Below are 15951 nucleotides of genomic sequence, written 5' to 3' on the forward strand. Positions count from 1 at the left end.
GTATTGAAAATACAATACTCATCAAACACTAATTACAGTACAGTGAAGACATGCAGTTCTGCTACATGTATTTGAAATATTTAAAGAAAAGACAGGAAGGAAACTACAGATTACATCCATCCATCTATTCAGCCACCTTCTAACATCATTAACCTGGTTAGTGTTGAGAGGATAGTAAATATATTTTTATTACAAACAATAATGTACAGGCTCCCAGAGTTGGAATATATTTGTGGATATATTTGAGCATTCCAATTTAAAGCAATTATATTTGAGTATGTTTCTGATTCCAAAGATGCACAAACAAAACAGCTTCACACGAGAAAAAAACAGCATAGAGACAGATAACTATTAAAAAAACACTGATAATATCTGCAACATATAAATGGAAAAAATGTAATATATCACTACGTGAATGCAGCAGAGGTAGAAAAACTGTGAAAGCACAGCAAACCAAAACAAAATTAGACCCAAATGCAGATGATCAAAAAGGTCTCAAAAGAGAGGTACTTTCAATTGTTTGTGCAAAAGTGGCACTCCCCCTCCCCCACTTAGTCTCTGTCCAAAGACAGGGGTAGGTGAATAGGTGTCTCCCTTTCACACTATGTTGACCGTACTGTGAAAATGCCCTGTCCAATTCCTTCCCTTTCCTTGTGTCCTTTACCTGCATAGAATATGTTCTAGGCTCTCCAATGTCTCCATGACCAATATCAGGATAAATGGTTTGAAGATGATGGATGGATGGATGGATGGATGGATGGAGGGATGGATGGATCAATTGATTGATGTGTCAATTACTGTATCATTGGACAATTTAATATGGGGGAACAACAGCATATTGTGAATGCCTAATATAAACAGACAGAAGAACCTTTAAAGACGTATATATTACTTGCTACATTTAATGGAGACAGAAAGGCTCATGTTCTACTTTATGCTGCCTGGTCCATTTGAGGTGGCATATTTTAATGTTTTTTAGTTTAGTTTTTCTTGAATATAAACATACAGTCGGAACCATATGAATAAAAGCAACCATGAAAACAATAAGTTCTGACCAGTAGCTGATCCGTTTTTTCAATTTAGCTTCTTAAAAATATTAGAAAGTTAAAATATTCTTTATGCGTCTTGGGATATGTTCTAGTTGTAGTTATGGAAACTGAAACAAGGTGGCACGTGCATTTGCATATTTTAACACCATATATCCTATACATATGCCTTTATCTATTTAACCATTTTTCTATTTAACACTTATTTATGTATTTGTTTATTTATTTGTCACACCTGTTGAAAAGGTTTTTTATGTTATATTTGCTCCGACGGGTTGGCGTCCTGTCCTGCGTTATTCCCTGCCTTGCGCCCAGATAAGAATCGGACACCCGCGACCTTGTATGGCATGAAGCGGTACAGATAATAGACGGACGGACGGACGGACGAATGGAAGGATGAATGTATACACTTGGTATTCAGAATCGGTTGCGTATTATCTAGGCGCCCGGAGTATTGCGTCATCAGTAATAGCAGTTAGGGTTTTTGGAAAAATGGCGGCTTCAATAGAAGCGGAGTGTAAACATCGCACCATTACTAACAGTAACTCTCTTCGTTATAAAACGAAACATGTACATGTGTATGTTAAGAATACGAGGTAGTTACGATATGTTTATTTTTAATTTTCAGGTTAATTAGTCTGGCGGAACTTTTTGGAAGTATGGAGGTTGGCTGCCACAACGGTGAGGCTAAATAAAGACGGGTCGGTAGCTTCACGCAAAGGAAGATTTCTGCCTGTATAGTAGTCCGCTTAAATTCATTTCGATTTGTTTCCTCGAGCAGTTTTAAAATCCGAAGTGCGTATCTGTACATCTACAGTAGCTAGATATGATATTTTTTAATGGTGAATGAAGTTAACTCCTTAGCTACGTATCTGGTTACTTCATGTTTCCTCACTTTGGGTCACGCTATCCTGCATCTTTCCTTCTCTAGTGAAGTATCGTCTAGCTAATTCATTGGATTTATTAACGAAACATTACATGAATGTTCTAACCTATGCCTAAACCTATGGTCATTGCAGGTAGTTGGTCTTGGCAGTTAAAAGAGCCAGGTTTAAAACGAGAAAAATATATTTCAAGGCGTCCACACTTTTGATCCCATGATTTGAAATATTGACCACTGAAATGTTTGAGTAGTTAGCAAGTGTATCTCTCTGGTTTGTTTGTCTGCTTGTTTGTTTACTTCCACGTTATAATAATTGAGAATATAACTGCTATGCCTTCTCAGCCATACCTGACTGGCAGCTTTATTCTCATGATTACATGAAATTAGTATAAAATTAGTAATTCTTTCATTAGATTAACTTATATGTAAACTCTTACATTAGGTGAAAAAATGGCAACAAATGGAGATGATGGATCAGAGTCAGAGCTCACGGAGCTCCAAGCGAAAGTGAAGGCACTGAAGAAGAAGCTGAAAACTTGTAAAAGTGAGTTACACAGGTTACAGAAGAAACTCAGCAAGACAGAACATCAGCACAAGAACACAGAACGATATAACGAAGACTTAAGAAAGCAGGTACTGCCTTTTAAACACCTGTGGTTTTAGACAATGACGTTTAATTACTCTTAAAATGATATGAATGTAATAATATAAGAAAAATATATTAATTATATGTTAACCTTTATATCTATGTATAAGATTTTATTTGGAATTGTTGCTTACTTGTTACCTACTGTCCTGTTAATTTTGTGTCATTATGTGTTAACTGTTTTGTCTTTTGTTTTAGGTTAATAAATTAAGTGCAGAAATCCATGAACGAAAGAAGAAAGAAAAGAACAGAACAAATGCTGAGACTCAAACCGATGATTATTCCTGGACGGAATCAGGTACTTACTGCATGTTATATTCTTTGGTCACCCAAATGGTATTTTTCTGCATATTTTCTATAATGCTATATGCATGTATTTAAGTCACTGTATTTCACAGATTACTACAACTACTACTATGGAGGTTATTACCAGAGCGGAAACGAGCCTTCAGCAGCACAAGAGGATTCAAAGTGTGAAGCCACTCTGGAAAGCCACAAGCCGGCGGAGGCGTGTCCGGATTCTACAGAAAGTGCCCCGGAGAGCAGCAGTGTGGCAGTGGAGGATGGCACTGCCTCCAAATCTGAGGTATGTAATACACACGGGGTATATCTAGATCAGGGGTCACCAACATGGTGCCCACGGGCACCAGCATGCCCCCAAGGACCACATGAGTCGCCCGCGGACCTGTTCTAAAAATAGCACAACTCACCAGTGAGCAGCGTCTAAAATTTAATTCTATCCTGTTGCTATTCTTCTTTAATCACATTTACATTTATATAAATTTGAAAATGACAATATGCAAAAAAAAAGCATTTAAAACATGCTTTAAACTGAGCAAATTTGTTATTTAAGAAGAGTGTATCAAACTGGTAGCCCTTCGTATGGCTCGGTACCCGTGAAGTAGCTCTGTTTCAAAAAGGTTGGTGACCCCTGATCTAGACGATGTGTGATTTCTATACTTAACTGGAAATACATGCTTTTTTTTCCTTTCTTTTTGGTCACAACATTGTTTCCCCTCAACACAGGAGACCAATGGCACCTCAATTGCTGACATGATCCGGGCTACGGCTGAAGAAGCAGTGTCTCAGACAGGATTTGTTTTCGATGAAACATCTGGGATGTATTACGACCACAGTACAGGCTTCTACTATGATTCGGTAATTGATAGCATGTTGCCTTTCTGTGACTTGATCAGTGTCATTTTGGGACTTCTACATTCCAGTGGGTTGGGATTTAGGGGCAGATGATATCTAAAAAAAGTTTTGTTTTTTTAGTTTAAAAATCGGTATAAACGATAATATTGAGTCGTCCATTCCAATACCTGACCCCCCCCCCCCCCCACACACACACACACACACACACACACACACACAGATTTTTAAATTATGATGTAAAATATGTCACAGGCCTTCTCACTACATTCCACCTCAGAACCAGTGGCAAAGGAGGTGTCAATGGTAACCCTTAGCCACGTATCATAGTTTGGCAAGCCCTGGTCTAAAGTAAAGAAATTTAACACAAATTTCACAGGTTCTGTTGTTGTTCTGATGTCTGTGAGGAGGTAAAAATAGTAACTTTCTTTTTTCAAAAATGAAATGTAAGCTACAAGGCTGAAGTGAAGGCCACATGGTTCATCTTTATCTTGCCTTGTGTGTAGCCTAAGCCAGTTCCATGACAACGGCGATAATCACTGCCCAGTCACTGTCAGACATCAACATCAATTGTCATTAATGTCATGCGATTTGTGAAACTTAGATCAGTTTAAAATAAATGAGTAAACTGCAACTTTTGCAAATGTGTGTAAAACTAATACTAATAGTGGTTTACTTTTTTGTTGATTTGACCTTCTGCTCTCCCAGAAACTGCAATTGAAGTTACTTGCATAAAATCGTTTGCTTGTGTCTCTTCCAGACCAGCCAGCTGTACTATGATGCCAACACTGGGATGTATTATTACTATGACGCGGAGAGTGGGCGGTACCAGTTTCACTCTAGAGTGGACATGCAGCCTTATCAGGCCACGGCGGAGTCGAACCATGACAAAAAGGGCAAAAAAAGGAAAGGAACTGAAAAATCTTCTGTGAAAGATAAGGTAATAAACTACATTAAGTCATCTTCTGCTGTTTTAAAACTGAAGATGCTACGGATATGAGTTTTGGTCCAGATGCCTTCCTATTTTTTGTATTGTGTTCTGTTTACTTTCCAGGGTTAATTGTATCACCATATGATTATTTGTGTAATATTTATAAATGGTTACATTGTTACAGATTCATATAGTACAAGTTTAGACTTGCAGAGGTTAAACCATAATGTTCACCAGTTTGCTGCATGCTCTTTTTCATGGATATGATGTATCCCTGTCTCCTTAATTTGATATTCTGCTGTAAATCTATCCTTGCATAGCTGAATTTAGTAAATAAGTTGTCTCAGTTTTCAAATACAGGTGGGAAATTGGTAATGTTTTTATCTTGGATATATCTTGAAAATTAGCTTTGTAGTTGAAGTTCTGAAGAGAGAAACTGCATTGGCCTAAATATTTGTATAGGGTCTGTGCTAGGGTGTGTGCAAATAGTTTGTGTTAAAAATTGGTTGCAAAATATTAATTCCTCCGTAATTGCTTAAGATTTTGCTTTTGCTCAAGGAACTTGTGATGGGCGTCCATGCATTGTCCATGTCTTAGGGACGGTGATGTCAGTGGGGCTTGGTGATGTCAGTGGGGCTTGGTGATGTCAGTGGGGCTTGGTGATGTCAGTGGGGCTTGGTGATGTCAGTGGGGCTTTGTGTCTTTCGTAAGGAGCAGATGTGCGGTGCTCAGTCCAGTTTTGGAGTACGACCATGACTCCCAAAATGACCAGTTTTTACATTAGCACCACCTAAAGGGGCCGGTCACACACAGCAAGTAAAGCGTGTTAAAACGCAGCGCGCTGCACCCTATGACAAGTCAGCTGCCCTGAATCGTGGCTTTTAGGTGAAACCTTGTTTATGTTTCTGTAAACCGTGTAATTAAGTGGGTGTAAGTTGGTTTGCCTCATGCCGATAAGCATCCTGCCGTTTACAGCTGCGAGTGCATCCATCATTCCGATAATGTTGATGAAAGGCTGGATGCACTATCTGAACTTAATCTAGTCACATAATTAAAAGTCCTGGGTTTACTTGGATAGCCGTTATTCTCAGCGAGGGGCTCACTGTCTGCTGTTCCTCCTACCCTTAGGTACAAGAAGTGACTAACTCAATGGCTAATATGAAGATTGGCTCAGTAGGAAAAATTCCTCCAAGTAAAGGTACATCTATTGCATTAACACATAACTTTAAGCTGTCTGCTGGTAATGGCTTCTTACTGCTGTGTGCCTTTTGGTAATGTGTATTATGGTCCTCTACAGTAGCGTGGATTTACAAGGTTCTCTCATGGGATTATACAGTATCACAGTGCTTCTTTTAGCCTGAGGAGTTGTATGCCTACTGGTCGCATTTCTTCTGTTTGACTCATTGAGCTGAAGCCACATTAAATGTTTGGAATGTAAGGAGACTGCGAGGTGCCGGAATCAGCGGACTGTGGAGCTGTCTGATGTTGTTGGTAGTTTGAATGATGGATGCTGATAGTGCAGCCTTGAGGATCCAAACTCTTTTATGGGCTTTGGCGGGAATAAGTGGTGGAACCGTTTCCCTTAGAGGTCTGTGTGACTTGAATGTTCAGTTGCTTTAAGCGTTGGGGACTGGTGAGCAAATTTGTAGACAGTGGCAAAGTTTGTAGTTCCATCGTCCTGCGCGTTCACAGTGCTTCATTCATGTGCTGCGTGGGTTTATTGGTGTCATTTAATATCTTGCTCGACCTGACTTCCTCCCTGGCATTCTGGTTCTTCTCTGTGCCACGAGCTTGACAGAATTTGCTCTTGTTTCTCATGAATGGAAGGAGTGGTTAGTGGCAGTGAGCCAGCCAGTGGAGCTTAGGCACCTTGCTGTAAGTGCTCTTTTAGGTGGTGTTATTAATATATCAGAGTAGTAGTGTGATTTTATTTAGAAAAGGTCCTGCTTATACTTGAAAACTGAGACACACATCAAAATATTTAACAAAATAAAATATGTATAGCCTCTTCCCATAATCCAAACCTTAAAATTTATTTTGAAGAAAAGTGTAAGACAAGGATTCTCCACCTTGGTTATTGATTCATGTCCGCTGTGGATCTGGCGTCAGAGCCTCAAAGGTGAGACTGAAGCGGGCGAGTGTCAAGGCCGGAAGCTGGAACAGAAGCGAAAGAAGGCCGGCCGCAGGTCCCGTAGCCCAGACCTCTCAGAGGACGGGGAGATCACGGAGGAGAGGGAGTCCCAGAAGGCCCCACAGAGGGTGGGGCGTGACCGCGAGCGCTCCCGTGACTTGAGCAGCGAGAGCGAACCCGAGGAGGGTGAGATTAGAGAGTCTGACAGGGAGCAGGACTCACTCTCCGAGCCGTCTGGCTCTGACGGCTCCGGGTCCGAAGGGGACGGCCCTGAAGGTGAGCAGCTCCGCAGAGCCTGCAGCCCGTTTTATAGCAGTGAAGGCTTTGCCAGTTAGGCGCAGATAAATTCATGGAGTTCTGTGACGTGTGGATCTCCTTAGGCTGTTTCTGCTGCTCACTGTTTGTGGAGATGCTCGTTTTCGAGTAGCAATTCAGTGCCGCCTTTAAGGGTACAACATCACAAGTCTTAAACTATCAGATTTCTAATACAGACTATTTAAAATATGTATATGCAATCAATGACAAAAAGATTAAGCACCCAGAAGTAATGGTTGGATGTAATTTGTTACATGTGTAGAGCAGTGATGGGTGTGTAAATGATTCAATTTGCATGGAGCTGGCATGACACTGAGGATGCCTCGTAGGTGCATTAGACAGCAATACCAGCACTTGACAAAGTTTGATAGGGGTCGCATTGTGGGTTTGCATGAGGCCGGGTGGTCATATCGTGCAATTTCCCGGCATGTGGGGCATGCAGATGTCACTGACATGGGAGCAGCAGTGTGCCCATACTGCCAACTCTGTTGTCCGTTTGATCAGATATTATAATCATAGCGATACAGTCACATGACCTTTCACCACATACAGATTCATTTCATTTCCACCACTCCGTCTGGGTGCTTACCTCTTTTTGTCATTGAGTATATATTTTTTTCATGTCAATAATTGCAGTTTCTAATGCTCAGTCTTGTTTAAGGTAGCCTATTAAATTCTCATGGCACTGTTTTCATTTTCCTCCCGTGTAGCTTTTGAAGAAGCATGGCCACCCTGTGTGAGGGTGACGGTTGTCCGCTCGCCAGTGATGGAGACGGGAACCCTGTACATCATCACCGCTGACACCCCGGCGACCATTGGCAGGTGACCGCTCATGTTTACAGCCGGCGGCCTTAGACACGTACGGAGGCGGTTACCATGGCGATGTCCTGCTGTGGCCTCCTCTGTTTTTGCTTAGGAGAAATTACTTCTGAATGAAATGGAGAACGTCTTTAATAAAACATACTTCACATGCCTGTGTATTTCTGTTTTTTAAGGTTTGACTTGTAGTATCTCAAATTTTTAAACTGTAGTTTTAACAGAGCATGTATTTGCAGAGAGAAGGACATGGATCATACCATCCGAATACCTGAAATGGGTGTCAGCAAGGTAATATGCTCTATGTAATGATGTTTTTGTGGCTCATTTTACTGATATCGTGCTTTATGAATCATGCAGTGATGTAAACATTTAATGCAGTGTGTAGTGGGCCAGACACTGACTGACCTGTGCTATCTCAGTTCCATGCTGAGGTGCGTTTTGACCAGGATCTGCAGTGCTATGTACTGGTGGACCAGGGGAGCCAGAATGGGACCGTTATTAATGGGAACAGGATTCTCCAAGTACGGAAGATGAAATTTTCCCTCACTATCTTTGAAATACCGTATAAGCACCCCCACCCATTTTTATTATAAATATTTGGTCCCCAGCCTAAATCCAAGTCTGATCCCTGTGTACTGGCTCATGGTGATGAGGTCAAGATGGGGGACACCGTCCTGTCCTTCCACATCCACCCAGGAAGTGACACGTGCGACGGCTGTGAGCCCGGCCAGGTCTTCGCTCACCTCAGCCGCCACAGGAGGGAGGAGGCAGGGGGTAGGTGTCCTCTTAATGCCAACCTGCTGCACTTCTTCGCTGAAATTTTAGATTGCATTTGGGTAATCTTTACATGGAGGTTCCAGACGCTCTGTACTGAACAGAAAATACAAGAAGGGTGCATTTATTTTAAATTCTAAAGTGGGTAGCAGTCATAGTAATATGGTGAAAATAAAGTATATTTATATTTCTTATTAACATTAAGTGATATGTTAATATTAAGTAATACATTTTACTCAGCTTAAGCTGACATGGTCACTCATTTTACAATTTTTTTTCCAAAATTTGCAAAAGCACATGACCTTTTTCACAGATATTAGACTTCATAGGTGAGGGTCTGCACAATAGCTGTCATAGTTTGTGCTATGATTAACACGCTGGCTGGTTATATAACTGTCTGAACTGCTTTTTTTAACAGGACCAATAATGGGCAAAGAGGACAAAGAATTCCAGAGGCAGAAGGAACTTAAACAGATGAAAGTGAAATATGGCCTGACTGTAGGTTTCCTACCTGTTTGCGTGTTTTTCCTCCAGTATAAGAAGGCTGCCTTTTAACTGCCTTTCAAATGGTGCATAGATGAAGCTGCAATTATTGGCTTGGTCTATGGAATGCACCACTGTAAGCGGATATCTTATACTCCTACAGTAACCGTTAGCCAGTAAACTGTCACAATTCAAAACGGAACAGAGGAATAATAAATGAAGTTGTTTGGTCAAAGATTTTTTATTTCAAGTTAAGTAAATAAGTTTTGCTGTGTTTTATAATGTGTATTAGTAGTGCTTTCAGTATTGCGGTCAGGGCTGACCTGCTTTAGAATTATTTAATGCCAGAGATATTGAATTACTCAGAAGAATGTCTGCTGGATTTCCTGTGTATTTGTTTTTAGCCTTGTAGCAATAGAAAGAGTTGCTTTGTCAGTTACATGAACCACTGAAATTATGAAAATTATGAAAATTTTAGTGAAAAATTTTGTGTTTAAATATGAAGCATTTTGGTTGTATGGTACCTATCACAGGACAGTAGAGATTTAGTACTATTTCGTTAAACGTTTCATTTGGTACGATCAATCTCCACATCAGGTTTTCAAAACAGAGTTTTACCAGGCATTTTAGAATTTCATAATTCAAACTTTACATGATGATCTTATTTTATCTTATTGCAATGATCTGTTTTACTTTGCTGTTTATTTTGTTTATTCTTCATAATGTAACCATTTTTACTTCGATATTGCAATTTTCAATTGATGATTCGCGTTTGCCTTTGTCTATATCTCATTAGAAGTTTTGTAACGTAATTTCATCAATTCTTATTAGCTCTGTGATAATTAACTGGGAAGCTCATTAGTGCCTTTAAATGTGTGGCTCAGCTAATGTTTTTAGCTGAAGGTTAAATTTAATTTTTTTACTTTTTTTTGTGAACTTCTACCCCACCACAGAACAGCGAGTACGATGGTACCAAAGCCCTGAAGAACCCCAGGTACAAAGACCGTGCAGAAGAGCGCCGCCAAGTGGTGGGAAGCGAGGGGACCTTCCAAAGAGAAGATGCCCCATCCTCTGTTGATGTGTAAGTAGTGTTTGAACTTTGGGGGGGGGGGGGCGTGGGGGGGTGAAGCTGGACAAGCCAGCTCAGATCTGAAAGAGGTCTGGTGTCATCAGGAACAATGGATGTCTAGAAGCATTCCCACAAATGTCAGTGATTTGCTTGTTAAATGCACCTATTTGTTTGAGGATTTGGGCTGGATGGCCTGTTCCTCTTAAACTTTAAATCAGTTTTCATCTCTTATTGTAAATGAAGTCAATTTGTGTCACATGCCTCTATACTTTAGCTTCCCACTGTAAATTTCAGCCACACCACATGAATGGAGTCAGTCACTCATTATTCAAGTGGATTGTTATTTGTTCTTTTCATAAATTATACACTGTTATTACATGTTAATGAATTTAAAAGTAACAGTACTGGTGGATGGAAGGTAAACTTTAATCCAGTCTACATGGGGCCTGAGTGATATTCTTTTGGTAAAACTACTAAATAATTTTTGTAATCTCAAATCCTGCTTTAATAAAAAACCTGTGCATTCATATATATATATATATATATATATATATACAGGGAAATCAGTGATGCTAACAAAGGACGGAAAATGCTGGAGAAAATGGGCTGGAAGAAGGGTGAAGGGCTTGGGAAGGATGGAGCAGGAATGAAAGATCCGGTAATTATAAAGATGTGTTTATCTGACCCTTTATTTTGGTTTCTTACTACTAAAGATGATGTATAGCACTCTAGCTTTCTCTGATAGTTAACTAATTCAACAGCTTTCAGTTGATTCAGCAGCTGTTATGGTCAGTAATGTAAGACACAAATGCACCAAACAGGCATTTATGCATTTGTCCTCAGTAGTTCTCTTTAAATCCTTCTAGATTCAGCTTCAGGTCAGGAAGTCACAAGCCGGACTTGGGGTTAACGCCTCTGTATCAGTGGATGACCTGACCTTGCCTAAGTCCAAGAGCAAGAAGAACTGGGAGAAAGCTAGGGAAAGGTTCGCTGACACTTGCCGGACGCCGAGCACCTCTGTTAAGAAAGACCAACACAAGCCGAAGTCGTGGGTTAAAAGTGAAACAAATGAGCCATCAAATAGTATCTGAGTATAGGACTGGGTTGTTGTTGTTTTTTTATTGTATTTTCATTTTTATCCGGCTCTTGCTAAAGGTCCAGAATAAAACCCTTGGCATTTTCTCAGATATAATTGTGAATGTGCTGCTAACAACATACAAGACCTTTTTATTTTCATCTGTTAATCCATTTATTTGTGTCATCCATGTGATCCTGCAACGTAGCAATGTGAAATTATGAAATAAATTCATTTTTTCCTAAAGGTCCTGTTCTTTAGAGGTTATGCATGCTTGTTGTGATTGGACGTGGGAGGGTATTTTTTCACTTGTGTTCTAATTCAATGGGATCAGTTTTTTCCCGTTTTATGTGTGCGCTGTAAGTGTGCTCATCATTCTCTTAAGGGCCATAGGCTCAAGTAGAATAAGAGAGCCTGGAGCTGATTGGTAAATTCTTACACTCCCGAGCTGGTAGACATATCCACTAGTGGCAAATAAAAATGTCATAAACCTTTGAGTTGACTAGCATGAAAGTGATGCATGGAGAAAAGCTGAACTCTCCTGAGTATTGCAATATGGACAGGTAATTATTTCTGATTGGCTGGACTTGTTTTAAATATTCTGAATCGGCACTACCTGCATTTCTTCAGGTAAGATACTAAATGTTTGTCTTTATCAGTTTTTAGGAGAATTTTATCCAGCTGATTTGATTCAATATATGTCTCTTTCCTAACAGGTGGGTTATCCTTCTGGTGGCAAATAATCCCCCCCCCCCCCCCCAGTGTACCATGGCCAGTTTTGTACTGCAAATCCAAATATTTAACTTCTGCTGTGATTTTCCAGGTGGTATAGTGTACAAAGGAATTGTAAAAATTGCACTACATATGAAACTCACACAGCAAGCGTCTTGTATTACTGGAAATGGGAGTCAAGTATCAGCCTCTTGATTGGCAGAAAGTTTGCAAGTATTCAAAGAGCTTATATATCCAATGTGATTACAAGCATCTGCTTTGACCAAATAAGCACCAATGTCCCACGTTTTGTATGGTGCACTGAAAATGAGAGGGCACTAGGACCGCACCAGCGCTTCTGCTGTACATTTGATGTTGGAACGTTGTGAGGTTTGCGTACAGGTGGTGGCTCGCGCGGCTGAGAACGCGAGCGAAGTCTCGCGCAGTGCAGTTACCGTCATTTTATCGCCACGAATTAATCACTATAATTATACAGAGATGAGCCAGAGCACGGAAGAGGAGACCGAAACCAGCAACGGGCGCTGGAGAGAGGTAAGGGGGAGCGTTACTAGTGGGTCAGTCGGAGTTGCGGCAACTTCTCACGAAGAGCTTCCCCCCTTTTTAGATAATTTAGTTCACGCTGTATTTCCCCAAATGTAAACTGTCAAGCAGGTTGTAAACCACCTTGGATAATGGAATGTCTCTAAAAATACCAGGATGTGTGAAGTTAATGTTATAGAGCCTTATATGAAGATTAGACATACATATATTTCAGGTGTGCATCTTTTCCTTTTAATTACTTTGCAGTGCCGTTTTTGTAAAAATTGTACTTCAAGAGATTATTCCTTTAACAAATGGGAACTTCACTGCGTAGACGATATAATTTAAAGACTACCTACCTTAAAGATTAATCTGCCGCAAAAATGTTGCTAACTCAGTGCCAAAAATTTGGTGTGTGGGAAAATAAAGTAATGCTTTAATGATTGGATTCTTACTTGCAATTGGATATAACTAATGTATTTTAATAAATATTAATTAGTTCTAAGCCGTCTAGAGTTTAGGGGAAAAAAAAGTTTCTTTTTCGAACGAACCAAAGATGAATACGTACCTCAATTTTCTATAATCAACTGAAGCGGAGCAGAATTTCGCTTCATCCAAATACATACATATCATTGCCACGAGAGGGCATCAAATGTACTACGTTATGTGCATCAGATTATTTAAAGTTTAACAAAAGTAAGTTTTCCACAACTGGTTTTAGTATAATACAAATTATTTGTCTATTTTAAATTAGCATGGAATTATTGTTACAAATAATTCGGTTTTGTAGTCTGTCTAGCAATGCCAGTTCTATTATAGAAAATCTTTCGATGATGTTATTGTATTAACATTTGATTAAGTACTGATAAAGGCTATCAATCCAAATACATTTTATTGTTTGATTTTTATATATCAAATATAACAACCTAGCATAAATTACTTTAAAATCTATGATCCAATAGTCTCCCATAACTAAGAATATATTTCAACAACTGAAGTAAAATCTGATGCAGGTTTATATGTAGTTAGAGTAGTTGTACATGATTTTGTTTGCTTTTGTAATCTGTTATTGGTATTAGGTTAGCGCAGCACAGATAGGTTATGGGTTCAGCTGCAGTCTTTAGCTCAGTCCCCTGTTAAACTGACTCCACATTGTGCTGCATGACGTGTGTGTGCAGTGGACCAGCACCTTTCCCTCTCCTTTCTAGGATTGTCTTCCTATATCTGCAGGCATGATGTTGGCAGTACATCTATAGAGGAAGTGGAAAAGGGCACCTCAGCTCATTATTTCAGTTGAAGATGTAGACAAACAGGGTCAAATTGTGTGCTGGGGTGACTTACACTTACTGGCCATTTTATTAGGTACACCTTGCTAGTCCCGTGTTGGACCTCCTATTGCCTTCCGAACTACTTTTATTATTCATGGCATAGATTCAAGAAGCTGCTTGAAACATTCCTCTGAGACTTTGGTCCTTGTTGACATGATAGCACCATGCAGTTGCTTCAGATTTTTTGGCTGCACCTTCATAATGCAAACCTCCTGTTCCATAATGGAAATCTTCCATTCCACCACATCCTATAGGTGCTCTATTGGATTGAGATGTAGTAATTGTGGAGTTCATTTGAGTACAGAAATTCATTGTCATGCTCAAGAAAACAGTCAGATGATATGTGCTGCCGGAAGCAGCCATTAGAAGTTGGGTACACTGTGGTCGTAAAGGGATGGACATGATCAGCAGCAATACTTAGGTAGGAATGTAAACAATACTCAGGTAGGAATTTAAACAATACTCAGGTAGGCTGCAGAATTTAAATAATGATCAACTGGTACTAAGCTTGATCCAGTCTGGCCATTCTTCTTTCTCCTGCCATCGACAAGGCATTTTCACCCAGAGAACCGCCACTCACTGGATGTTTTTCCTTTTTGGCCCATTCTCTGTACACCCTGGAGATGGCTGTGTGTGAAAATCCCAGTAGATCAGCAGATTCTGAAATACTCATACCAGCCTGTCTGGCACCAACAACCACACCATATTCCAAGTCACCTAAGTCACCTTCGTTCCCCATTCTGGTGTATGATATGAACATTAACTGAAACTCTTGACCATTACCTGCATGATTTTATATATTGCACTGCTGACATATGATTGGCTGATTAGATATTTGGTTGGAGCAGTTTAACAGGTGTACTTAATAAAGTGCTCAGGGAGTGTATATTTGTTTTCACAATACAAGCTTAGGGGGCATTTTTTCAATTTGCGTGTGAGCTACCTACTGGAAACAGACATGCAGAGACTGTAGCTTAGGACGATGTCATTCAGGGGCCCATGATGTCATTCAGGGGCCCATGAAAGCATATCATATTGGGCTCCCCAGTCCAGATCAATCCAGTTATTTTACAATTTGGCCTTGGAATCATCCTAAACCCCCACCCCTAATGGCGCCTCTGCGTTATACACTTAGGTTTTGCGATCCCTCGATAAAATGTAAGTAGGCTACAATTTTCCTGTCGAACAATTAGTGTAGCATTACGAAAACCTACAGTAGCTGAAACCCATTAGCCAAATGATGTCCAGTTGTTTGTGACGTACAATGGATTTCGAAAAGAGTTGGTCATAAAAACGAAAAGGAATACACACACAAGAATAATGTAAATGGTTATGTAACCATAAACATGCATGAGATCTGTTAATGCACTAGGAATCGGCAATGCACACAAACCGCGTTTGTACGGGAAATATATGATCCATGACAACTACGGCGATAAAAGTAATATTTAAAAGCTAAAACCACATGGGTCGAATACAACACATTCATGCAAATTAGGTGGAGAGAGCCACACATCTCCGCCAATATACTAAATTATGACTAGTAGATGTGAGTGCATTTTAATTGACCAATTCAGTTTGGTGCTGTGAATGGGCGTGTTAGATAGTTCTTCTCGGAAGCGAACATGACAGGCAGAGGACATTATTTTTGTGGAGATGAAAGGGATAAGCTGAAACCGACGTAACACTTTCTTATCTTTTATGTGATCCGTGTATGCGTTATACAATGAAATGATTCACTGGCGACACACGGCAATGGTCGCATTGCACAGTAGCATCAATTATATTATTCAGTTGATAGCATATGATATTAAAACAGCAGCAGTCGCGAAAGCAGAGCTTGGAGGACACACACCTCGGCATCGCGGAGTGCAGGAATTAGCGGCATAGTTTGAAGGTGAAAGAGAGGAAACAACCTAATATTTCTTCCTTGATGTATTCAAATAGACGGAAGGGACTAGGTGGGGGAGTTGCAATAGAGAAAAGGCGCCGATGTACTGAAAGAATAGCAAGGGGAGTTTAAGCGCCGGGGGTGTAGAAAAAGACAT

At 40.1% G+C, this 15951-nt stretch overlaps 3 protein-coding genes across 7 annotated transcripts in view; 2 read left to right on the top strand and 1 right to left on the bottom strand.

Annotated features, from left to right (window-relative positions):
- The window catches only part of tbca (tubulin cofactor a), a 221537-nt gene that overhangs the window by 82159 nt on the left and 123427 nt on the right, over positions 1-15951 (bottom strand). The gene's annotated exons all lie outside the window — the stretch shown is intronic.
- On the top strand, positions 1499-11570 carry aggf1 (angiogenic factor with G patch and FHA domains 1). 5 transcript variants are annotated; one of them, XM_023822925.2, is made up of 16 exons: positions 1499-1587; positions 1675-1727; positions 2372-2562; positions 2774-2873; positions 2974-3161; positions 3602-3733; positions 4488-4667; positions 6768-7065; positions 7815-7926; positions 8160-8211; positions 8343-8444; positions 8532-8697; positions 9116-9195; positions 10134-10261; positions 10808-10907; positions 11116-11570. In XM_023822925.2, the coding sequence occupies exons 2-16, from the start codon at positions 1706-1708 to the stop codon at positions 11338-11340; spliced, it is 2076 nt and encodes a 691-aa protein (XP_023678693.1). In that variant the 5' UTR covers positions 1499-1587; positions 1675-1705; the 3' UTR covers positions 11341-11570. The 5 variants fall into 5 exon arrangements, with proteins under 5 accessions (XP_023678693.1, XP_023678696.1, XP_023678694.1 ...); XM_023822928.2 differs by lacking the exons at positions 1675-1727; positions 6768-7065 and adding an exon at positions 5787-5856 and having other exon boundaries at positions 1513-1642; XM_023822926.2 differs by having other exon boundaries at positions 1514-1727.
- pde8b (phosphodiesterase 8B) overlaps positions 12360-15951 on the top strand; it is a 56839-nt gene continuing 53247 nt past the window's right edge. Inside the window, exon 1 of the mRNA XM_023823202.2 lies at positions 12360-12587. Within this exon, the coding sequence (XP_023678970.1) occupies positions 12408-12587 (180 nt within the window). The 5' untranslated portion in view covers positions 12360-12407. The remainder of the gene's footprint in view (positions 12588-15951) is intronic.

The sequence above is a fragment of the Paramormyrops kingsleyae genome, chromosome 7 (genome assembly GCF_048594095.1).
Source record: "Paramormyrops kingsleyae isolate MSU_618 chromosome 7, PKINGS_0.4, whole genome shotgun sequence".
Taxonomy (NCBI): domain Eukaryota; kingdom Metazoa; phylum Chordata; class Actinopteri; order Osteoglossiformes; family Mormyridae; genus Paramormyrops; species Paramormyrops kingsleyae.

Bases quoted from the DNA above. Each gene is read 5' to 3' on its own strand.
- aggf1 (XM_023822924.2), top strand. From the start codon at position 1,615: ATGTACATGTGTATGTTAAGAATACGAG. The intron at 7,927-8,159 runs GTGACCGCTCAT...ATGTATTTGCAG, and splicing joins ACCCCGGCGACCATTGGCAG to AGAGAAGGACATGGATCATA. The intron at 9,196-10,133 runs GTAGGTTTCCTA...ACCCCACCACAG, and splicing joins AAGTGAAATATGGCCTGACT to AACAGCGAGTACGATGGTAC.